The 24,711-nt window shown below is 44.4% G+C and overlaps 1 protein-coding gene across 1 annotated transcript in view; it reads left to right on the top strand.

Annotated features, from left to right (window-relative positions):
• Positions 1-24,711, top strand: part of LOC140720763 (uncharacterized) — a 106,141-nt gene that overhangs the window by 40,284 nt on the left and 41,146 nt on the right. Inside the window, exons 2-4 of the mRNA XM_073035599.1 lie at positions 3,193-3,296; positions 20,309-20,491; positions 23,708-23,923. Coding sequence (XP_072891700.1) covers positions 3,193-3,296; positions 20,309-20,491; positions 23,708-23,923 — 503 coding nt within the window. The remainder of the gene's footprint in view (positions 1-3,192; positions 3,297-20,308; positions 20,492-23,707; positions 23,924-24,711) is intronic.

Genomic DNA, 24,711 nt, shown 5'->3' on the forward strand with positions numbered 1-24,711 from the left:
TCCTCCGCACCATCTCCGAAGCTTCCACATCCTTCCTATAAGGAGGTGATCAGAACTGAACACAATGTTCCAAGAGAGGTCTAATCAGAATTTTGTAGAGCTGCAACTTTACATCTTGGCTTCTGAACTCAATTTGCTGACAAACGAAGACCAGCACACCATATGCCTTCATAAGAAACCTATCAACTTGTGTGCAAATTGAGGGACCTATGGATGTGGACCCCAAGAAGCCTCTATAATCATGCCATTAACCCTGTACTCTGCCTTCAACCATGACCTTCTAAAGTGAATCACTTCACACTTTTCTGGGTTGATCTCCACCTGCAACTTCTCAGCTCAGATCAGCAAATTGGTCCAACAACTGATGTCAAGTTCTTCAACAGACAAATTTTGCATTTGGTTACCTGGGCACTTGATAATTACAGTTGTGGCTTTCTGCTGTATATCATCATGCAAAAATTTGCATTATCAGATTAATGTAGGGAAAAGTACCCCATTCCCTGCAGCCTTGTACTTACAGTGAATGAGCTAAAGGAGATGAGGTCAAGTAGGGTGCTTCAAAAGGAAGGAACTGAAACAAGGGGATCTATGCAGATAAAGCAATTTCAGGATAAGTTCTACTTGGGTGCAATGCATGTGGGGAAAGTTTCTCTAAAGGAAGAATATAATGAGAGGCAATAGTTCTTAGGTAATGCAAGTGTGAACTGGTTAACAGTGCAGGACCATCTGTGGTGCAAATGTCACTCCACTCCAAGGAAGGAGGAAGGCTAAAGAAACGAAATTATGGGCCAATTAGCCTGACCTCAGTAGCTGGAAAAATGTTGGAGTCTATTACTAAGGATGAGGTTTTGGGGCACTTGGGGACTAATGATAAAATAAGTTGAAATCAGCATGGTTTCTGTAAAGGGAAATCTTGCCTGACAAACCTGTTAGCATTCTTTGAGGAAGTAACAAGCAGGGTGGACAAAGGAGAGGCAGTGGATGTCATTTACTTGGATTTTCAGAAGGCATTTGATAAGCTGCCACAGATGAGGCTGCTTAACAAGATAAAATCCTATGGCATTACAGGGAAGATACTGGCGTGGATAGAGGAATGGCTGACAGGCAGGAGACAGTGAGCGTGAATAAAAGGAGCCTTTTCTGGTTGGCTGCCAGTGACTAGTGGTGTTCCTCAGGGGTCAGTATTGGGACCGCCGCTTTTCACATTGTTTGTCAATGATTTGAGTAATGGGATTGATGGTTTTGTGACAAAGATTGCGGATGATACAAAGATAGGTGGAGGGATAGGTAGTGCTGAGGAAGCAATGCAATTGCAGCCTGACTTAGACACATTTTAAGAATGGGCAAAATGGTGGCAGATAGAATACAGTGTTGGGAAATGTATGATGATGCATTTTGGTAAAGGAACATTGTGAACTATTAACTGACTGGGGAGAAGGTTCAAACATCAGAAGTGCAGAGGGACTTGGGAGTCCTTGTGCAAGACTTCAGAAGGTTAATTTACAGGTTGAGTCTGTGGTAAAGAAGGTAAATGCAATGTTGGCATTTATTTCAAGGGGAATAGGATATAAAGGCAAGGAAATAATGCTAGGGTTTTATAAGGCACTACTCCAGCCACACTTGGAGTATTGTCAACAGTTTTGGGCACCATATCTCAAAGGATGTGCTCTCATTGGAAAGAGTCCAAAGGAGGTTCACGAGGATAATTCCAAGAATGAAGGGGTTACATATGAGGAGCATCTAGCAGCTTTGGTCCTGTACTCGCTGGAATTTAAAAGAATGTGTGAGGATCTCATTGAAACCTACCAAAAGCTGGAAGGACTAGATAGGATGGATGTGGAGAGGATATTTCCTATGGTGGTGGCCTCCAGAACTAGAGATCATAGTCTCAAAATTGAGGGGTGACTTTTTAGAACAGAGCTAAAGGAGGAATTTTTTAGCCAGAGTAGCGAATCTGTGGAATGCTCTGCCACAGACTACATGGCCAAGTTCGTGGGTATATTTAAGGCAGAAGTTGATGGTTTCCTGACAGGTTAGGGCATCAAAGGATATAGCCAGAAGGCAGGTGTATGGGGTTGAGTGGGATCCAGGATCAGCCATGGTGGAATGGTGGAGCAGACTCAATGGGTTGAATGGCCTAATTCTGCTCCTATGTCTGTTCGTCTAATGGTCTTATGGATTAACTTACACAAGGTGAAGTTGTTAGGAAAATTATCTTCATTTTGGGATGAGATGATCACTTCAAAGTTCAATGGAAATTTATTATCAAAGTACATGTCTGTCACCATACACAATTCTGAGATTTGTCTTCTATAGGCATTCACAGTAAATACAAGGAACACAATAGAATCAATGAAAGACTGCACACAACAGGACGGATAGACAACCATTGTTTAAAAGACAACAAACTCTGCAAGTACAAAAAGAAGGAAAAATAATAAGAGCATGACCCTCCATGGAAGTCATCCCCACGATCTGAGCAGACCAGATGTTGACAAGGAAACATCGAACACCTGGCTCAGAGTTGGAGACCTCTTCTCAGAAACAGTGAGGGTCCTTCTGACCAGACAGGACCAGGTAGTTAACACAAAAAATGATCAAAATTACACAATAAAAGACAAACAAATTCAAGATGATAAATGCAGAAAATGCCAAGGGAAATCAGAAACACTCTCACTCATTTCAGGATTGTGCAGCTGCTTAACTCAATCTGATCAGTTACGCAGGCGCAATCAAATAGAAAGCATCATTCACCAAAATCTCACTTTAAAATATAAACTCATAGAAGGGAACTTGTGTTGTGTCTATACACAACTATGTATGAATTAAATAAAAGCACACATGGAGATGGCTTTAACTGGTGCATTCACATTGCAGAGAGAGAGAGAGAGAGAACAATGGGCATGTGTACACAGTAGATCAGTACACATGTGGAGACAGATTAATACATGTGCATAGACAACAATCTATACATAGTGCTAAAGGGGAGGTCATTGCTCTAAAGAAATAGATCCATATGTACACTTCCTCCCCCTTTAGATTAATGCAATATGAGATTGTGTATGTACAAAACATTTAATTTCTCTTTCATAAACCCATATTCCCAATAAACGTGCTTTCACAATAACAGTCCATGACTAACTTTACTTTTCTAAAGGTTCAGTCTTTTGGGTGGCACTCTGTTTCTTTCAGGATAGCATTTCTGGACCTGTGGGGTGGTATCAGCTTTGGCAGGTGTCTTGTCAATGATAACGTTCTTGTCATGCCTCTGGACCTGTGGAGTGGCATCAGGTTTGGTAGGTGTCTTATCTAAAACAATGTTCTTGGTTTCTGGTCTAGTGCTGTTGTCAGTGACATCATTGAGAGGTAAGCCTGGTAACTGAATTGTGTCCATCTTGTTGGATGTAATCGATGCTGGTGTGTTCTTCAGTTGAGCATCCAGTATCTGGACCACATGACATCTCCATGTCTGATCTACTGTGTACATTAGTGATCCAGTTCTTGTAGCTGTCCTACTGGGTGTCCACTTGTCTTCTCAGTAATCATGCACTAGGAATAAGCTAGCATCTTGATGATTCACTTGGCAACTGGCTGAACTGTTTGTTCTGTACTTCTCTCTGTAGATCTGGTTTCAGCAGGTCTATGCAAGATCTCAGATTCCTGCTTATGAACAGCATGGCAGATGTTTGATCTGTCATCAAATGAACTGTGTTCCGATACACAAAAAGGAAATCGTCCACCTTGTTCTGTAGAAAATTGTCCTCCTTGTCCATAGCTTTAATGGACTTCTTGAAGGTTTGGATAAATCTTTCAGCTAACCCATTCATTGCTGGGTGGTGAGGAGCCAAGTTGAAATGTCTGATTCCATTTTTCTTCATGAACAGTCAGAATTCTTCTGATGTGTATTGTGGTCCATTGTCACTCACAATTTGTTCTGGTAAGTCATTTCTGGTGGAGATTGTTCTTTGCGGAGATGGTCTTTGCTGAGGTGGTTGACTTCATTGGTATAACCTCCAGCCACTTTGAATGAGCATTCACAGCAATCAGAAGTATGGAGTCCATGAATGGCCCATCAAAGTCAATCTATACTCTTTGCCATGTTGCCAATGGCTACTCACACGGATGTAACGGTGCTTATGGGGGTGCATTTTGAACTTTTTGGCATCCCGAACAACTTTTGGCCAAGTCTTCGATCTGCTTATCTATATCCTTCTTGAACACCTGATAAGCATTAAGCAGCTGTGACAGCTACCATTTGGACTGCAGTTGCCTGTTGATCTCATACTGAGAGCTTAGAGTAAGTGCCAGTCTAGTTGGATTTTTCTCAACCATACACATACGAAAAGTGCTGGCTCTCCACTTTTCAGCACATGAAGCTCTAACTTCATATGTCACATTTACCTTCAGTTTGCCTTTGGGAGACACTTTTTCACCTATGCAGGTCTTTCACATCACTGAGGAATTCTATACTGTATGGTAGGAAACAGTTTGTTGTAGTCAGCTTCTGGAACTATGTATCCAGTTCCATTTTCAGTTTTACACCGGACACATCTATTGTAATCCAGATGACTTAGTGATTTCCTTCAGTTATACTATGCAGTTGTAGGCATGACAGTTCACCTTTGTCAGGCTCTGTGTTCTGATTCTGTTTTACATTCAGTAACTTCATGCATTTGCTTCATTTTGTGTTTGAGACTTTTCACTCAGTTGTGCTTTTTGTCTGCCTTGCATATTCTCTCTGATACTTTCTGCAAACTTTTTCTTTGATCCAACAGTTATTCGCATCATGGGAGGATTTACCACATCAATAACATTTTGGCTTTTTGCACCATTCAGCTATATTTTGTGCATTTCACATTCTAACCTACTCTTCTGAAGCTCTGCTGCATCTTTTGTTGCAGTCTCTAATGATATTGCAATGGTCAATGCCATTGGTTAGGTCTCCTTCTGCCAGTAGCCTTGTTTGAATGCTTTGACTATGCATGCCAATATAAGCATGTCCTTTAAAGCATCAGAAAGTCCATCTCCAAAGTCAGAGGACTAGGAAAGTTTGCACAGTTCGCAAAGCATTCAGAAAGACTTTAATTGTTTGACTGGTTCACTTTTGTAAAATCTAAATCTCTCATCTATTACCAGCGGTTTAGGGCTCAAGTGATTCTGTAAAATTGCAGCAATTTCATTGAATGTCTTGCTTGCTTTTCAGGGGTTGTATAAGAGACTGTACGTTCTTGCTTTTCAGGGGTTGTGTAAGAGACTACGTTCTTGCTTTTCAGGGGTTATGTAAGAGACTGTGCGTTCTTGCTTTTCAGGGGTTGTGTAAGAGACTGTGCGTTCTTGCTTTTCAGGGGTTGTGTAAGAGACTGTGCGTTCTTGCTTTTCAGGGGTTGTGTAAGAGACTGTGCGTTCTTGCTTTTCAGGGGTTGTGTAAGAGACTGTGCGTTCTTGCTTTTCAGGGGTTGTGTAAGAGACTGTGCGTTCTTGCTTTTCAGGGGTTGTGTAAGAGACTGTGCGTTCTTGCTTTTCAGGGTTGTGTAAGAGACTGTGCGTTCTTGCTTTTCAGGGTTGTGTAAGAGACTGTGCGTTCTTGCTTTTCAGGGGTTGTGTAAGAGACTGTGCGTTCTTGCTTTTCAGGGGTTGTGTAAGAGACTGCGTTCTTGCTTTTCAGGGGTTGTGTAAGAGACTGTGCGTTCTTGCTTTTCAGGGGTTGTGTAAGAGACTGCGTTCTTGCTTTTCAGGGGTTGTGTAAGAGACTGTGCGTTCTTGCTTTTCAGGGGTTGTGTAAGAGACTGCGTTCTTGCTTTTCAGGGGTTGTGTAAGAGACTGCGTTCTTGCTTTTCAGGGGTTGTGTAAGAGACTGTGCGTTCTTGCTTTTCAGGGGTTGTGTAAGAGACTGCGTTCTTGCTTTTCAGGGGTTGTGTAAGAGACTGTGCGTTCTTGCTTTTCAGGAGTTATGTAAGAGACTGCACGTTCTTGGGGCCATTAAGATAAGAAGCATAGGGGCTTTCTATTGTTCCTCCATGTCATTTGCATTACAATATAGTTCAACTCTCTTGATATCTGACTCCCAGCCTTCATTAGGGCTATCAAATTCGTCAACTTTCCTGACTGAAGATATCACCACATTATTTTCACTATAAATTCAGTGTGTCTTTCACTGTTACTCATGGGTCCTTCGGCTTTCTCGTGCTGTTTAACTCAAGTAACTATCGCTGCAGTTTGTGATATTTTCTGACATTCAGTTCATACTCATCGGCAATTTGTTGCATCTGTGCACAACTACATATATTAAACAAAAACACAAACATGGGAAATAGCTTTAACTGGTGTATTCTCATTGGAGCAAGAGAGAAAACAATACACATGCATAGACAACAATCTATACATATTACTCTAAAAGAAATAGATCCATACATTACATATACCTTACTATAGCTATAACCCTGCTCCACGTTTAGGATCAGAGTTCTACAAATTATAGTATGACCAATCCATTTCTACAGATAGGACAATCCATAATGACTGTCCGGATATATTACAAGATAAACAAGCAAGAACAAGTTATTTAATAGTCATAGCCATTCCAAGTACACTTAACATACAGAAATCAATAAGTGAAAAATGCCAGAAATATGCTGAATTAAAAGAGGAAATTGAAAGACTATGGAACATGAACAGGGTATACATTGTCCCTATAGTAATATCTATAACTGGTGTCATCCCAAAGTCACTACACAATAGCATTAAACAATTAGAGGTACACAGTAATATCTATGTAAGTCTTCAGAAAGCCACAACACTAAACGCCACTAGAATAGTCCAAAAGTTTCTAGCTGCTGAGAAATAAGTGTGCTTGGCTATGCCCGTACCTTGAGCTGGGGAAAACACAATAATAACCTTATTTATATATCATCTTTAATTCATTAAAATGCTTTACATAAATTGTAAAGATAAAACAACTTCGTTATAATAATGAGACAAAATTAGAAAGCATAAGACAAACATTATATAGAATAAAATGCAATCGAATATACCAAATTAACATCAACATAAGACATAGGAGCAGAATTAGGCCATCTGGCTCATCGAGTCTACTCCGCCATTCTATTACGGCTGATCCTTTTTTTTTCCTCCTCAAACCCAGTTCCTAGCCTTCTGCACCCATTTCTCTTCCTTCACACACTACAACATCAGGCATACTGGTGGTATCTCCCACAGTGAAGACTAATGCAAAATTCTCATTTAGTTTAGCAGCCATCTCCTTGTACATTATTTCTCTTGCCTCATTTTCTAGCGGTCCTATATCCAGTCTTATTTCTCTTTTATTTTTAACATACTTGAAAAACCTGTACTATCCACTTTGATATTATTTGCTAGCATATTTCATCTTTTCCCTTCTAATGATTTTTATAGTTGCTTTCTGTAGTTTTTTTAAAAACTTCCCAATCTTCTATCTTCCCACTAGTTTTTACTTTGTTGTATGTCCTTTCTTTTGCTTTTTTTCCCTTGTCAGCCATGATTGTACTATTTTACCATTTGAATATTTCTTCATTTTGGAATACACATGCCCTGCACCTTCCTCGTTTTTCCCAGAAACGCACGCCACTGCTGCTCTGCTGTCATCCCTGCCAGCAGCTCCTTCCAATTTACTTTGGCCAACTCCTCTCTCATATCACTGTAATTTCCCTTACTCTACTGAAATACTGCTATATCAGACTTTACTTTCTCCCTATCGAATTTCAAGTTGAACACAATCATATTATGATCACTGGTTCCTAAGGGTTCTTTCACCTTAAGCTCCCTAATCACCTCTGGTTCATTACATTACACCCAGTGCAGTATAACTGATCCCTTAGTAGTCTCAATGACAAACTGCTCTGAAAAGCCACCTCATAGGCATTCAACAAACTCACTCACTCTCTTGAGCTCCATTAGCAACTTGATTTTCCCAATCAACCTGCAGGTTAAAATTTCCCATGACTACCATAACATTGTCCTTTTGACTAGCCTTTTCTATTCTCTGCTGTAACCTGTGGTCCACCTCCCAGCCACTGTTGGAAGGCCTGTATATGACTGCCATCAAGGTCAAATTAAGTCGCTTTTTATTGTCATTTTGAACATAAACTGCTGGTACACTACACAGTAAAAATGAAGCAACGTTCCTCCAGGACCATGGTGCTACATGAAACAACACAAAACTACACTGGACTATGTGAGACAACTCAAGGCTACACTAGACTACATAAAATAACACAAAAACTACTCTAGACTACAGATCTACACAGTACTGCATAAAATGCACAAAACAGTGCAGGGCAGTACAATAATTAATAAATAAAATAATTAATAAACAAGACAATAGGCACAGAGGATAAATTTCAATATAATGATGTAGATGTCAGTCTAGATTCTGAGTAATGAGGAGGCTGATGGCTTGGGGGAAGAAACTGTTGCACAGTCTGGTTGTGAGAGCCCGAATGCTTCAGTACCTTTTGCCAGATGGCAGGTGGGAGAAGAGTTTGTATGAATGGGGTGTGGGGTTCTTCACAATGCTGTTAGCTTTGCGGGTGCAGTATGTGGTGTAAATGTCTGTAATAGCGGGAAGCGAGACCCCGATGATCTTCTCAACTGACCTCACTATCCGCTGCAAGGTCTTGCATTCCAAGACGTTGCAAATTCAGAACCAGGCAGTGATGCAGCTGCTCAGGATACTCTTGATACATCCTCTGTAGAATGCGGTGAGGATGGGAGGTAGGAAATGGACTTTCCCCAGTCTTTGCAGAAAGTAAAGACGCTGCTGGGCTTTCTTGGCTATGGAGCTGGTTTTGAGGAACTAGGTGAGATTCTCTGCTAGGTGAACACCAGGAAATTTGGTGCTCTTAGCAATCTCAATGGAGCCAATGTTCAGCCGAGAGTGGTCACTCCGTGCTCTCCTGAAGTCAACAACCATCTCTTTTGTTTTGTTCACATTCAGAGACAGGTTGTTGGCTCTGCACCAGTCTGTTAGTCACTGCACCTCCTCTCTGTAAGCTGACTCGTCGTTCTTGCTGATGAGACCCACCACGGTCGTGTCATCGGCGAACTTGATGATATGGTTCGAGCTGTGTTTTGCTGCACAGTTGTGGGTCAGCAGAATGAACAGCAGTGGACTGAGCACACAGCGCTGGGGGGCTCCGGTGCTCAGCGTGATGGTGTTGGCGTTGCTGCTCCCGATCTGGACTGACTGAGGTCTCCCAGTCAGGAAGTCTAGGATCCAGATGCAGAGGGAGGTGTTCAGGCCCAGTAGGCTCAGGTTTCCAATCAGGTGCTGAGGAATGACTGTTGAATGCTGAACTGAAGTCTATGAACAGCATTCGAATGTACGTGTCTTTTTTGTCTAGGTGGGTGAGAGCCAGGTGGAAGGTGATGGCGATGGTGTCATCTGTTGAGCGATTGGGACAATACGCGAACCGCAGGGGGTCCATTGAGGGGGGTAGTAGGGTCTTGATGTGCCTCATGACGAGCCTCTCGAAACACTTCATGCTGATGGATGTGAGTGCAACGGGACAGTAGTCGTTGAGGTTATGGGATATGGGGAGAAGGCAGTAATGGGGTACTGATTGTGTATGATCAGCCATGATCACATTGAATGGTGGTGCTGGCTCAAAGGGCCGAATGGCCTACTCCTGCACCTATTGTCTATTGAGGCAGGACACTGAAGACTTCTTCGGCACAGGAACGATAGTGGCGGCCTTGAAGCACGTTGGAATGACAGTGCTGCTCAGGGAGATGTTGAAGATGTCAGTGAGAACATCTGCCAGCTGGTCTGCACATCCTCTGAGCACTCTACCAGGGATGTTGTCTGGTCCAGCAGCCTTCCGTGGGTTGACCCTGCATAGAGTTTTCCTCACATAGGCCACAGTAAGACACAGCACCTGGTTATTGGGAGGAGGAGTGGTCTTCCTTGCCACCACATCATTTTCTGCCTTGAAACGAGTGTAGAATAGATAGATAGATAGATACTTTATTCATCCCCATGGGGAAATTCAACTTTTTTCCAATGTCCCATACACTTGTTGTAGCAAAACTAATTACATACAATACTTAACTCAGTAAAAAATATGATATGCATCTAAATCACCATCTCAAAAAGCATTAATAATAGCTTTAAAAAGTTCTTAAGTCCTGGCGGTAGAATTGTAAAGCCTAATGGCATTGGGGAGTATTGACCTCTTCATCCTGTCTGAGGAGCATTGCATCGATAGTAACCTGTCGCTGAAACTGCTTCTCTGTCTCTGGATGGTGCTATGTAGAGGATGTTCAGAGTTATCCATAATTGACCGTAGCCTACTCAGCGCCCTTCGCTCAGCTACCGATGTTAAACTCTCCAGTACTTTGCCCACGACAGAGCCCGCCTTCCTTACCAGCTTATTAAGACGTGAGGCGTCCCTCTTCTTAATGCTTCCTCCCCAACACGCCACCACAAAGAAGAGGGCGCTCTCCACAACTGACCTATAGAACATCTTCAGCATCTCACTACAGACATTGAATGACGCCAACCTTCTTAGGAAGTACATTCGACTCTGTGCCTTCCTGCACAAGGCATCTGTGTTGGCAGTCCAGTCTAGCTTCTCGTCTAACTGTACTCCCAGATACTTGTAGGTCTTAACCTGCTCCACACATTCTCCATTAATGATCACTGGCTCCATATGAGGCCTAGATCTCCTAAAGTCCACCACCATCTCCTTGGTCTTGGTGATATTGAGACGCAGGTAGTTTGAGTTGCACCATATCACAAAGTCCTGTATCAGTTTCCTATACTCCTCCTCCTGTCCATTCCTGACACACCCCACTATGGCCGTGTCATCAGCGAACTTCTGCACATGGCAGGACTCTGAGTTATATTGGAAGTCTGATGTGTACAGGGTGAACAGGACCGGAGAGAGTACGGTTCCCTGCGGCGCCCCTGTGCTGCTGACCACCGTGTCAGACCTACAGTCTCCCAACCGCACATACTGAGGTCTATCTGTCAAGTAGTCCACTATCCAATCCACCATGTGAGAGTCTACTCCCATCTCCGTTAGTTTGTGCCTTAAGATCTTGGGCTGGATGGTGTTAAAGGCACTAGAGAAGTCAAGGAATGTAATCCTCACAGCACAACTGACCCCCTCTAGGTGAGAGAGTGATTTGTGCAGCAAATACGTGATAGCATCCTCCACTCCCACCTTCTCCTTATACGCAAACTGAAGAGGATCCTGGGCGTGCCTGGTTTGTGGCCTCAGATTCTGTATTATCAGCCGCTCCATGGTCTTCATCACGTGCGACGTCAAGGCAACAGGTCTGAAGTCATTCAACTCCTTTGGTTGTGGTTTCTTCGGTACCGGGACAATACAGGATGTTTTCCACTGTCTGGGTACTCTTCTCTGCTCCAGGCTCATGTTGAAGATGCGCTGTAGTGGTTCTCCCAGCTCAGTCGCACAGGCCCTCAGTAATCGTGGGGAAACTCCATCCGGTCCAGCCGCCTTGCTGGTACAGATCTTCCTCAGTTGACCTTCAACCTGTGAAGCCGTAATCCTGGGCGTGGGCAAGGTCTCCTGTGAGTGGCTATTTTCCTGTGAGGGAAGTAAGCCTGGTGTGGATTTCTGCGGTGAGGATGAGATTGAGCTGTCGAACCTGTTGAAGTTGTTCAGCTGGTTCGCTTTCTCCACATCTCCACTTATGTTCGCCCTCCGCTTTGCACCGCATCCGGTGATGATCTTCATCCCATCCCACACCTCCTTCATGCTTTTTTTCTGCAGCTTTTGTTCTAGCTTCCTCCTATACTGCTCCTTTGCCCCCCTTATCTGTACTCTGAGTTCCTTCTGAACTCTTTTAAGCTCCAAGCTTTTAAGTTGAAGTTGTTCAATGCATCTGAGAGGGCGGCATCACCCACACAGTCAGGTGATGTTGTCCTGTAATTGGTGATGTCCGGGATGCCCTTCCACATGCGCTGCGTGTCGCCGCTGTCCGGGAAGTGACTGTGGATTCACAGGGCGTGTGCACGCTTTGCCTCTCTGATGGCCTGGGACAGTTTGGCCCTTGCTGTTGTTAGAGCTGCCTTGTCGCCTGCTCTGAAGACAAAGTCACGGGTCCTCAGCAGCGCACACGCCTCCGCGGTCATCCATGGCTTCTGGTTAGCGCGTATAGTGATGGCCTTGGACACAGTGACGTCATCGATGCACTTGCTGATGTAGTTGGTCACTGATGCTGTGTACTCCTTTAAGTTGGTAGCATCGCCATCGGTTGCAGCCTCCCTGAACATGTGCCAGTCAGTGTGCTCAAAGCAGTCTTGAAGAGCAGAGATGGCTCCTGCTGGCCAGGTTTTCACCTGCTTCTGAACTGGTCTGGAGCGCCTGACGAGCGGTCTGTATGCTGGGATTAGCATAACAGAGATGTGGTCTGAGTATCCGAGGTGGGGGCGGGGCTCCACCCGGTGTGCGTTGGGGATGTTTGTGTAAACAAGGTCCAATGCGTTCTCCACTCTCGTTGCAAAGTCCACATACTGATGGAATTTGGGAGCACTGACTTGAGGTTTGTGTGGTTAAAATCTCTGGTGACAATAAACAGACCATCAGGGTGTGCGTTCTTCAGTTCGTTAATAGCCCCGTACAGTTCACAGAGCGCCTCCTTAGCATTAGCGCTGGGGGGAATGTAGACATCGGATATAAGGACTGAGGTGAATTCCCGTGGCAAATAAAATGGTCTGCATCTAACAGTCTGTGGTGAACTACATATACCTGTCTGGACTGCTCCTGTGGCTCCTCCCACAGACCCCTGTATAAAGGCGACTGAGGCCTGTTACCCAGCCTCATTCCCCAGGATGTAGTGTTGTTCATTCTTCCAGTCAATAAAAGCCGATACCTCGCTTCCTACGTCTCAGAGTGAGTTATTGATGGTGCATCACAGTCACAAACTCCACTAGCGATGAGCAGTAACTTGAGACCAGCACAGAGTTCTTGCACCATTCCGTGTTGATGTAAACACACAAGCCACCACCGCGAGTCTTACCGCACAGAGCTGCATCCCTGTCACTCAAAACAAGGCAACAGAAATGCAGCCCTGTGAAATAAGTCCTTTTACCCTTGCAGTTTCTTAACTCAACCCACAAGGACTCAACATCTTCCAATCCTGTATCACATCTTTCTACTGATTTGATGCTGTTCTGTGGTGAACTAGATATACCTGTCTGACTGCTCCTGTGGCTCCTCCCAAGACCCTGCTGACTGCCCCTGTGGCTCCTCCCACAGACCCCTGTATAAAGGCGACTGTGGCCTGCTGCTCTCCCTCATTTTCCCAGGATGTAGTTGTTCTTTAGTCAATAAAAGCCGATATCTCACTTCCTAAGTCTCGGCGTGAGTTATTGATGGTGCATCAATTTTATTGACTGAAAGTTACAACATGGAAACCGCTTTACGCCCAGAACGCCTAGACTTGGACCCCCAAGACCCTGGAGCAGCTCTTGCCTTTGAACACTGGCTGGTGTGCTTCCAATCGTACTTAGAGGAGGTTCGTGCCACCGACTCGGCTGTTCGGCACAAACTTCTCCTCTCGAGGGTCGCCCCAAAAGTTTATTCATTCATCAGGGACATATCCACCTACGAGGAGGCGCTTGCCACCCTCAAAAGACAGTACCTGCGGCCAGTAAATCCAGTTTATGCACGGCACCGCTTGGCAACACGAAAACAGCGGCCTACGGAGTCGACTGCTGAATTTCTCCGAGAACTACAGGCACTCGCGCGGACTTGTGACTGCCAAGCGCTCACAGCGGAACAGCATAAGGAACTCTTGGTCCGAGACGCTTTTGTGACTGGGGTCCGGTCAGTGTGTATACGCCAGCGGCTGCTGGAGAAAGAAGCCCAAGCCATAGTGGAAGCTATTCGGCACTGGAGGCACTATCTCGCCGGCAGAAGGTTCACCTTGCTGACCGACCAGCGCTCGGTTGCGTTCATGTTCAGCAACCAACAGCGGGGCAAAATCAAAAATGATAAAATTTTGCGATGGAGAATAGAACTCTCCACCTATACTTACGATATCCTGTACCGGCCTGGCAGGCTCAATGAACCCTCTGATGCCCTATCCCGGGGACCGTGTGCTAGTGCCCAGCTCGACCAGCTGTATGCCCTTCATGCCCAACTTTGCCACCCGGGGGTCACCCGGTTTTATCATTTCATTAAAGCCCGGAACCTGCCGTACTCCCTGGAGGACATCAGGACGATGACCAGGGACTGCCAGATCTGCGCTGAGTGCAAACCGCACTTCTACCGTCCTGACACTGCGCAGCTTGTCAAGGCCACCCGTCCTTTTGAGCGACTGAGTATTGACTTTAAGGGCCCCCTTCCCTCCACCGACCGCAATGTCTACTTTCTCAGTATTATTGACGAGTACTCGCGATTCCCCTTTGCCGTTCCCTGCCCCGACACTGCTACCACGTCGGTCATAAAAGTCCTGCGCCAGCTCTTCACTCTGTTCGGATATCCCTGCTATGTCCACAGTGATAGAGGGTCCTCCTTTATGAGTGACGAGTTGCGCCGGTTCCTGCTTGCTAGGGGCATAGCTACTAGTCGCACCACGAGTTATAATCCCCGGGGGAATGGCCAGGTGGAGAGGGAGAATGCCACAGTGTGGAAGGCCATACTTTTAGCCCTTAAGTCACAAGGGTTGCCGGTCTCCCGATGGCAGGAGGTCCTCCCTGAGGCACTCCACTCTATCCGCTCCCTGTTGTGTACGTCCACTAATGCCACCCCTCACGAACGCTTATTCTCTTTTCCCAGGAAGTCTGTCACTGGGACCACCCTGCCAGTTTGGCTGACGTCCCCGGGGCCAGTGCTGCTGCGTAAACATGCGAGGAGTAATAAGTACTCACCACTGGTCGAGAAGGTTCACCTCCTGCATGCTAATCCCCAGTATGCCTACGTGGTCTTGCCTGATGGGCGGGAGGACACGGTCTCTGTCCGCGACCTGGCACCCGCCGGAGCAGCAGACCACTACCCCGAGCACTCCACGGTAACTATGCACCCTGTACCCGAGGTGACTCCGCACGCACCGTGCCCCACACAGACTCCGTATGCGTCTGTTCCAGGGACCTCGCTCACACGCGAGGGATCCCTGACACCTCCTGTTGGGACAGAATTAACCCACTCTCCGCCTCCGGAGCAAACACCACCTCCGGCACCTGTGCCGTCATCACCTCCGGCTCCTGTGCAATTGCAGCCGGAGCTACGTAGATCGCAGCGAACGATTCGACCACCTGATCGACTTAACCTGTAAATATGCTTGGGAATTTCTTTTAAACAAAGGGGGGGTGAATGTGGTGAACTAGATATACCTGTCTGACTGCTCCTGTGGCTCCTCCCAAGACCCTGCTGACTGCCCCTGTGGCTCCTCCCACAGACCCCTGTATAAAGGCGACTGTGGCCTGCTGCTCTCCCTCATTTTCCCAGGATGTAGTTGTTCTTCAGTCAATAAAAGCCGATATCTCACTTCCTAAGTCTCGGCGTGAGTTATTGATGGTGCATCACGTTCTTTACCAGTAGAGCCACGCCACACCCCTCTGCCTACCTTAATAAAATCCCTCCAATATAATGTGTAATCTTGGACATTCAGATCCCAACTACAACCATCCTTCAGCCACGATTCAGTGATGGCCACAGCATCATACCTGGCAATCTGTAATAGTGCAACAAGATCATCCACCTTATTTCTTATACTCTCTGCATTTAGATACAACGTGAGAACCGTATTTGCTGTCCTTTCTGATTCTGCATCCCTAATGATTTGACATTCAGCCTGTTGGCTGCAACTAAGTCCCATCACCTTCCTGGCCTTCCTGACAGTCTGACTGCAAACTACCTTTACTTTTTTTAGCGTCCGTCCCTTCCTGAGTCCCTTCACTCTGGTTCCCACCCCCTCCAGGTTAGTTTAAACCCTCCCCAATAGCTCTAACTAACCTTCCCTACGATAATATTGGTCCCCCTCGGGTTCAGGTGCAACCTGTCACTTTTGTACAGGTCCCAAGTATCCAAGAACCTGAAGCCCTGACCCCTGACCCCTGCACCAGCCAAGTATTTATCTGCCAAATCATTCTGCTTCTACCCTCACTGGTGTATGGCACAGACAGCAATCCAGAAATTAGTACCTGGGAGGTCCTGTTTCTCAATTTTCTACCGAGCTCTCTAAAATCTCTCTTCGGGACTTCAATGCTTTTCCTTCCTATGTCATTGGTACCAATATGTACCAAGACATCTGGCTGCTCCCCCTCCCTCTCCAAAATGTTGTGGACCCAATCTGAGACATCCCTGACCCTGTCACCTGGGAGGCAACATACCATCTGGGTGCCTCATCTGGGCATGAAGAGCACACCACAGCCATTTAAATGGTACAGTATGAGAAGGGGGAGAAAACAAAATGGAAACCTTAACAGACACTTCACACAGAGCTGATGCCTCTTCCTAGCTGAAGTCTCTTTTGAGCCAAAGCCTCTCACTTCTACTCTCACCAGTAGCCTACTCCCAACAATGGCTGCCCTGACAACGGCTGCTCCACTTATCCCTTCTGTACTTTTATTTAGTTTGCAGAGCTCTGTTGATGCCGCTGATAGGCCATGTACAATGGAGAAACGCTCAAGAAGTTTCCTTTTTAAATAACTGCCGCCATCCTGTGAGAAATCCCTTCTGGTAGAGCTCTGACACTGTTCATAGGCCATGTACATTGAGTAAACCTATAAGTAGGCCAAATTTTAAAAGTAGGCTTTTGAAATGTTCCACAGAACTGGCCCGGTATATCTCAGTCAGTAGATTATTCCAGATTGTTGGTACGTAAGAGCCAAATGCCAAATCACCAGTTCTTCTATGCTTGGCTCTAGGAACACCAAGCAAACAAGTATTTGTGAATCTAACATCACAATTAGGGACATGAGGGGCTAGACACTCCAAAATATATGGAGGGACTAGATTATTCAGAGCCTTATATACAATTAAAAGTATATTTAAAATTGTTGCTAAAGGACATAGGCAGCCAGTGTAATGAGCTCAGATTTTCTTTTTTGGTTAGGTTTCTTGCTGCTACATTTTGAAGAGGCTGCAGCTGATTTATATCTTTTGTAGGTAGTCCTGAAAAGAATGTATTCCAGTAGTCTAATTCCCTATGTAGGGCTCTCAGTACCATTAACTGGTGTCAACTGTTCAGGCTAAAAAAATGGCTTCTCTGTAATGTTACTTAATGCTGTAATGGGTTCCTGTAGCTGGAATGTTTGGGTTATAACTGCAGATAACGGGGGAACAACCAATGGAGAATTGTTATGCTATCTTGTATGTGTGAAATGAGCGGGAGTTTGCAGTCTTTTTCGGGAGGCGAGCAAGGAGGACGGACATGTGAGGAGTGGACAGCAGTTCCAGGGTGGCGGATACTGGACGTCGGCAGTTCGGACAATGGCCGAAGGCTCAGAAGGTCGTTGTGGATGGAACTGGAGGCGTGAGCTCCAACATATTAAAATATTATGTGCACAAAGTGATAAACTTACTGATTTGGCGCCTTTAGGTTATCTGTTTCTACTAACCCATGACTAAGAAACAACTATAAAGTTGCAATTATTTACTCGCCTTTGGTGTATTGTCTGATATTTGTGTTGTGAGCGTGTACTGGGGTCCATTACACCGTATTTACACCAAAGTATTGCACCATTGGTGGGGCGACGGCGGTTCACCCTAGACGAGTGGAGGTAAATTGGGGGCACAGATGCTACACCTAAGAAATCAAACTTTTGCAATGTTTCTTAAATGAAAGAACACAGTCTTAGTAATATGGTTAATATGTGATTTGGAATTTAGCTCAGTGTCAATAATGACACCTAAATTCTTTCCTTCTGGCTTGATTTGTAAAGCCAGATGATCAAGCTTATTCTAAAATTCTTACTTCTGTTGTTATTTAGTTTAAGGAAATTTGAACTCATCCAGTCTGTAATGATAGTAAGACACCAGGCTAGAGGGTTTAGAGTTGTAGGATCATCTGGCATCAGAGACAAATGCAGTGGTGTGTTGTCTCTATAGCTGTGGTAATTCATCTTGTGTTTTGAAATAATCTGGCCTAATGGAGGCATGTAGAGAGAGAACAACACTGGGTCAAGAATTGATTCTTGCAACACATCAAAGACAAAATCATTCATTAATGAGCAATATGTATCGAGAACAAAAGTGAAGAAAGTGAGTCCATAGTTTGTGGGAACAGTTCAGTTATGAATGAAATCACAGACAAGAGAAAATCTGCAGATGCTGGAAATCTGAGCAACACACACAAAATGCTGGAGGAACTCAGCAGGCCAGGCAGCATCTATGGAAAAGACTACAGTCAACGATTTGGGCCGAGGCTCTTCGGCAGGCCTGGAGTAAAAAAGATGAGTAGATTTAAAAGGTGAGGAGAAGAGAGAGACACAAGGTGATAGGTGAATCTTGGAGTGGGACGGTGAAGTAAAGAGCTGCGACGTTGATTGGTGAAAAAGATACACGGCTAAAGAAGGGGGAGTCTGATAGGAGAGGACAGAAGGCCATGGAAGAGAGAAAAGGGGGGAGCAGCACCAGAGGAAGGTGATGGGCAGGCAAGAAGATAAGGTGAGAGAGGGAAAAGGGGATGGGAAATGGTGAAGAGTGAGCCATTACCAGACTTTTGGGAAATTGATGTCCATGCCATCAGGTTGGTGGCTATCCAGACGGAATATAAGGTGTTTCTCCTCCAACCTGAGTGCTGCCAGAACAAGTGGAATCTCCCAATGGCCACCCAGTTTAATTCCACTTCCCATTCCCATTCCCATTCCAATATGTTAATCTAGGGCCTCATCCACTGTTGTGATGAGGCCACACTCAGATTGGAACAACACCTTATATTCTATCTGGTTAGCCTCCAACCTGATGGCATGAACATCAGTTTCTCGAATTTCTGGTAATGCATCCCCACTTCACCATTTCCCAAACAGCTGGTGTTTCTCTCCCCTCCCCCACCTTTTAAATCTATTCCTAATTTTTTTTCTCCAGTCCTGCTGGAGGGTCTCGTCCTGAAACATTGACTGTAGTCTTTTCCATAGATGCTGCCTGGCCTGCTGAGTTCCTCTAGCATTTTGTGTGTGTTGCTCAGTTATGGATCAAGTGAAGTTGAGTGACGTTATCCCCTCTGGTTCAAGAGCCTGAGGGGATAATGTGAGGGGTAATAACTGTTCTTGAACCTGATGGTGAGGGTCCTGAGACTCTTGTACCTTGTACCTGATGGCAGCAGTGAGAAGCAAGTATAGCTTGGATGGTGGGTTTTGTGATGATGGATGTTGCATTGCTGCAACAGCTCACTGTGTAGATGTGCACAATGGTGAGAACTGTGATAAACTCAGCTGTATCCACCACTTTCTGTAGAATTTTCCATTCATTGGTGTTTCCATACCAGGGTATGATGTAACCATTCTCCACCTCACAACTATAGGTGTTTGTCAAGTTTTAGATTATATGCCGGATCCTTGCAAAATCCTCAGGAAATAGGGCTGCCATGCTTTCTTCGTAATGGCACTTACAGTCTTGACCCAGGACAGATCCTCTGAAATGATAGCACCAAGAGATTTAAAGTTGCTGACCCTCTTCACCAATGATCCCCAATGAAATCTGGCTCATGAACCTCTGGTTTTCCCCCTCCTGAAGTCAATGGTTTTGCTGACATTGAATGGGAGATTGTTGCTATGGCACCACTCAGCCAAATTTTCAGTCTTCCTCCTATATGATTCATCACCACCTTTGATTCAGCCAGTAACAGTGACACCTCTGTGGAAAAGAAAGGTTTGTACAAAAACAGGCAATCTGTGAGAATTACCCAGCAGTACCAAGTGATTACTTTCTGTTAGGTTTCTAGAAAAAAATAGAAGGATTTTTGGTCTAGGCCTGTGTTTAAATGAAAATGTGAGACATCCAAGATTGGATGTTGGAGGCTGGTAAATGAATATAATTTAAATTTCACATGGGCACAAGGTTAACAAACTAACATGTCTCATTTGTCATTGGACATGGAGAAGCAAGTCAAGCCTCTGAGTGAAAATGAAACGATTCAGCTCACTGGTGGCTCCCTTGTGGAAAGTCTACAGTGTTAGCTAGTGTTGATCTTTTTTTAATCTAACAACTGATAGCAGATATTGTTAATCTTGAATACTTCATTTTCTATTATGCATTAATTATTACAAATTTCCTGAGTGTCTCCTAAAAGATGTTGTACATTAACTATATGACTGGAATTTGAGCTTGGAAAAATATGATCATTGCTTTGTTTGTAGTCTCAACCTTGGATACTTGGGAGGTTCAACAGGATTCCAAGTCAACACTAGAGTGTGATCGAACATTCTTCCTTTGTAAGGATGGATCCGAATGTGTCAGTTTTGAATACCTTTGTGATGGTGACCAAGACTGTCCTGATGCGTCTGATGAGATGGACTGTTCTGAAGTGTGTGATGAACCAGGTATCTATCTACATCAGCCTTTTCAGAAATCCTCAAATGCGATATTTCAACAGGGCAATTAGTATGACTGATTTAATACAAATGCTATTTTCCCCTCTTGGAGGTTTTTCCTAATTAAACCAACTAAATCAATTTTTTACTTGCAACAAATGTCTTTCCATAACATCATTGTTACAGAGAAATGTAGAGGCCCCAGGCTCTGACATAGAAACATAGAAAACCTACAGCACAATACAGGCTCTTTGGCCCACAAATTTGTGCCAAATGTGTCCCTACCTTAGAAATTACTAGGCTTACCTATAGCCCTCTATTTTACTAAGCTCCATGTACCTATCTAAAAGCCTCTTAAAAGACCCTATCGTATCCACCTCCACCACCGTTTCCACAGCCCATTCCACACACTCACCACTCTGAGTAAAAAAACTTACCCCTGACATCTCCTCTGTACCTACTCCCCAGCACATTAAACCTGTGTCCTCTTGTGGCAACCATTTCAGCCCTAGGAAAAAGACTCCGCCTATCCACACAATCAATGCCTCTCATCTTATACACCTGTATCGTCACCTCTCATCCTCCATCACTCTAAGAAGAAAAGGCCAAGTTCACTCAACCTATTCTCATAAGGCATGCTCCCCAATCTAGGCAACATCCTTGTAAATCTCCTCTGCACCCTTTCTATGGCTTCCACATCCTTCCTGTAGTGAGGCGACCAGAACTGAGCACAGTACTCCAAGCAGGGTCTGACCAGGGTCCTATATAGCTGCAACATGACCCCTCGGCTCCTAAATTTAATTCCACGATTGATGAAGGCCATTACACCGTACACCTTCTTAACCACAGAGTCGATCTGCATAGCTGCTTTGAGCATCCTATGGACTCTGACCCCAAGATCGCTCTGATCCTCCACACTGCCAAGAGTCTTACCATTAATACTATATTCTGCCATCATATTTGACCTACCAAACTGAACCACTTCACACTTATCTGGGTTGAACTCCATCTGCCACTTCTCAGCCCAGTTTTCCATCCTATCAATGTCCCGCTGTAACCTCTGACAGCCCTCCATACTATCCACAACACCCTCAACCTTTGTGTCATCAGCAAACATACAAACCCATCCTTCCACTTCTTCATCCAGGTCATTTATAAATGTCACGAAGAGTGAGGGTCCCAGAACAGATCCCTGAGGCACCCCACTGGTGACTGACCTCCATGCAGAATATGACCTGTCTGCAACCATTCTTTGTCTTCTGTGGGCAAGCCAGTTCTGGATCCACAAAGCAATGTCCCCTTGGATCCCATGCCTCCTTACTTTCTCAATAAGCCTTGCATGGGATACCTTATCAAATGCCTTGCTGAAATCCATATACACTACATCTACTGCTCTTCCTTCATCAATGTGTTTAGTCACATCCTCAAAAAATTCAATCAGGCTCGTAAGGCACGACATGCACTTGACAAAGCCATGCTGACTATTCCTATTCATATTATATCTCTCCAAATGTTCATAAATCCTGCCTCTCAGGATCTTCTCCATCAACTTACCAACCACTGAGGTAAGACTCATTGGTCTATAATTTCCTGGGCTATCTCTACTCCCTTTCCTGAATAAGGGAAAAACATCCACAACCCTCCAATCCTCTGGAACCTCTCCCATCCCCATTGATGATGCAAAGATCTTTGCCAGAGGCTCAGCAATCTCCTCCCTCACCTCCCACAGTAGCCTGGGGTACATCTCATTTGGTCCTGGCAACTTATCCAACTTGATGCTTTCCAAAAGCTCCAGCACATCCTCTTTCTTAATATCTACATGCTCAAGCTTTTCAGTCTGCTGCAAGTCATCACTACAATCATCAAGATCCTACTCCATAGTGAATAAAGTATTCATTAAGTACCTCTGCTATTTCCTCCGGTTCCATACATACTTTCCCACTGTCACACTTGATAGGTCCTATTCTTTCACATCTTATCCTCTTCCTCTGTACATACTTGTAGAATGCCTTGGGGTTTTCCTTAACCCTACCTGCCAAGGCCTTCTCATGGCCCCTTCTGGCTCTCCTAATTTCCTTCTTAAGCTCCTTCCTATTAGCCTTACAATCTTCTAGATCTCTAACATCACCCAGCTCTCTGAACCTTTTGTAAGCTTTTCTTCTTGACTAGATTTATTACAGCCTTTGTACACCACGGTTCCTCTACCCTACCATCCTTTCCCTGTCTCATTGGAATTTACCTATACAGAACTCCACACAAATATCCCCTGAACATTTGCCACATTTCTTCCATACTTTTCCCTGAGAACATCTGTTTCCAACTTCAGCTTCCTATTTCCTACCTGATGGCCTCATAATCCCCCTTTCTCCAATTAAATTATTTTCTAACTTGTCTGTTCCAATCTCTCTCCAATGCTATTGTAAAGGAGATAGAATTATGATCACTATCTCCAAAATGCTCTCCCACTGAGAGATCTGACACCTGACCAGGTTCATTTCCCAATACCAGATCAAGTATAGCCTCTCCTCTTGTAGGTTTATCTACATAACAATGAAATCATTGCATCTATATGATCCAATTTCCTTCAGTTGTTCTGTAGCCTTCTATGCCCTGGTGATTCAAATACTCATTCTTCTAATCTGGGAAGTGAGCTGCTCCCTTGGTTGGCATAGCATTCTCTATTGACTGGGAAAAATAGGGCAACATCTACTCTAGGGCTTCTTGACTATAGAATCAAGATTTAGAGTTTGACCCAATAAGTGTTAGCAAGAAACTCCACATCCCCTGCAAGGGGGCTGCAAAATCTTCAGAAGATCTTGAATCTGTTCCAGCTGCTACCATCTGGGAAATGGTACCGCAGCATAAAAGCCAGCACCAACAGGCTCTGGGACAGCTTCTTCCACCAGGCATCAGACTGATTAACTCACACTGATTTGAATGTATTCTATGTTACATTGACTGTTCTATTTATTATAAATTACTATGATTGCACATTGCACATTTAGACGGAGACATAATGTAAAGAATTTTACTTCTCATATATGTGAAGGGTTTAAGAAATAAAGTCAATTCAAATCAATTCCACTCAAATTCAAGGAAGATACATAGTGGCCTAGATTGCTTGCAACACATTGTGACATCTGTCTTCTGATGAATTGTCTCTTATCTTTAATTCTTCTACCTGTTTTGAATCTGGGCACTGACTTTTTCCTTCTCCATCTCTAGATGCATTTAAATGCCTAGAAGGAATTAGTTGTATTCAAGGTCATCTACGTTGTGACGGTATTGCTCAATGTCAAGATGGATCTGATGAAAGGAATTGCTTTCAAGAATCTGACCCATGTGGTTTCTGGTGTGATGATCACCAAAGATGTATTCCTTCTGATTGGAAATGTGATGGCAGTGAAGACTGTAATGATCAAACTGATGAACTAGGATGTGGTAAGAAGAGTGAACAATGTTGAACAGTTAAATATTTTATATTATCCCACCACCTACTAGATTGTGCAAGTATCCCTAAAGCTGATCCTTTAAGGACCTGCGTTAATAAGATGAACTCTATCTTGGCATAGCTTTCATTATAACCATATGACAATTACAGCATGGAAAAAGGCCATCTCAGCCCTTCTAGTCTGTGCCGAACACTTACTCTCATGTAGTCCCACCTACCTGCACTCAGCCCATAACCCTCCATTCCTTTCCTGTCCATATACCTATCCAATTTTTTTTTTAAATGACAAAATCGAACCTGCCTCTACCATTTCTACTGGAAGCTCGTTCCACACAGCTACCACTCTGAGTAAAAAAAGTTCCCCCTCGTGTTACACCTAAACTAATGCCAAGAGAATTTCAATGAAAACTTTATAGAATAGATGTTTCTTAAAATGAAGCATGCTCCATACAGATTCAAATTTAGTCCTTGGAAAGCAACCTAAAATGGACCAAATGCAGTTGAAATTCAAGTACTTTGGACCATGGTTCAGCAATAGAGTCTGCCAGTCTGCTTAATTGTCTCTAATTAGGACACTGTAATTAGTACAGATCTTGAACCTAAGAAATTCTGCAAAAGTTGTAAATCCAGGGCAACACATACAAAATACTGAGAAACTCAGCAGATCAGACAGTACACACGAGGAAATCTTCAGATGCTGGAAATTCAAGCAACACACACACAATGCTGGTGGAACACAGCAGGCCAGGCAGCATCTATAGGGAGAAGCGCTGTCGAT

Source organism: Hemitrygon akajei, chromosome 2 (genome assembly GCF_048418815.1).
Source record: "Hemitrygon akajei chromosome 2, sHemAka1.3, whole genome shotgun sequence".
Classification (NCBI taxonomy): domain Eukaryota; kingdom Metazoa; phylum Chordata; class Chondrichthyes; order Myliobatiformes; family Dasyatidae; genus Hemitrygon; species Hemitrygon akajei.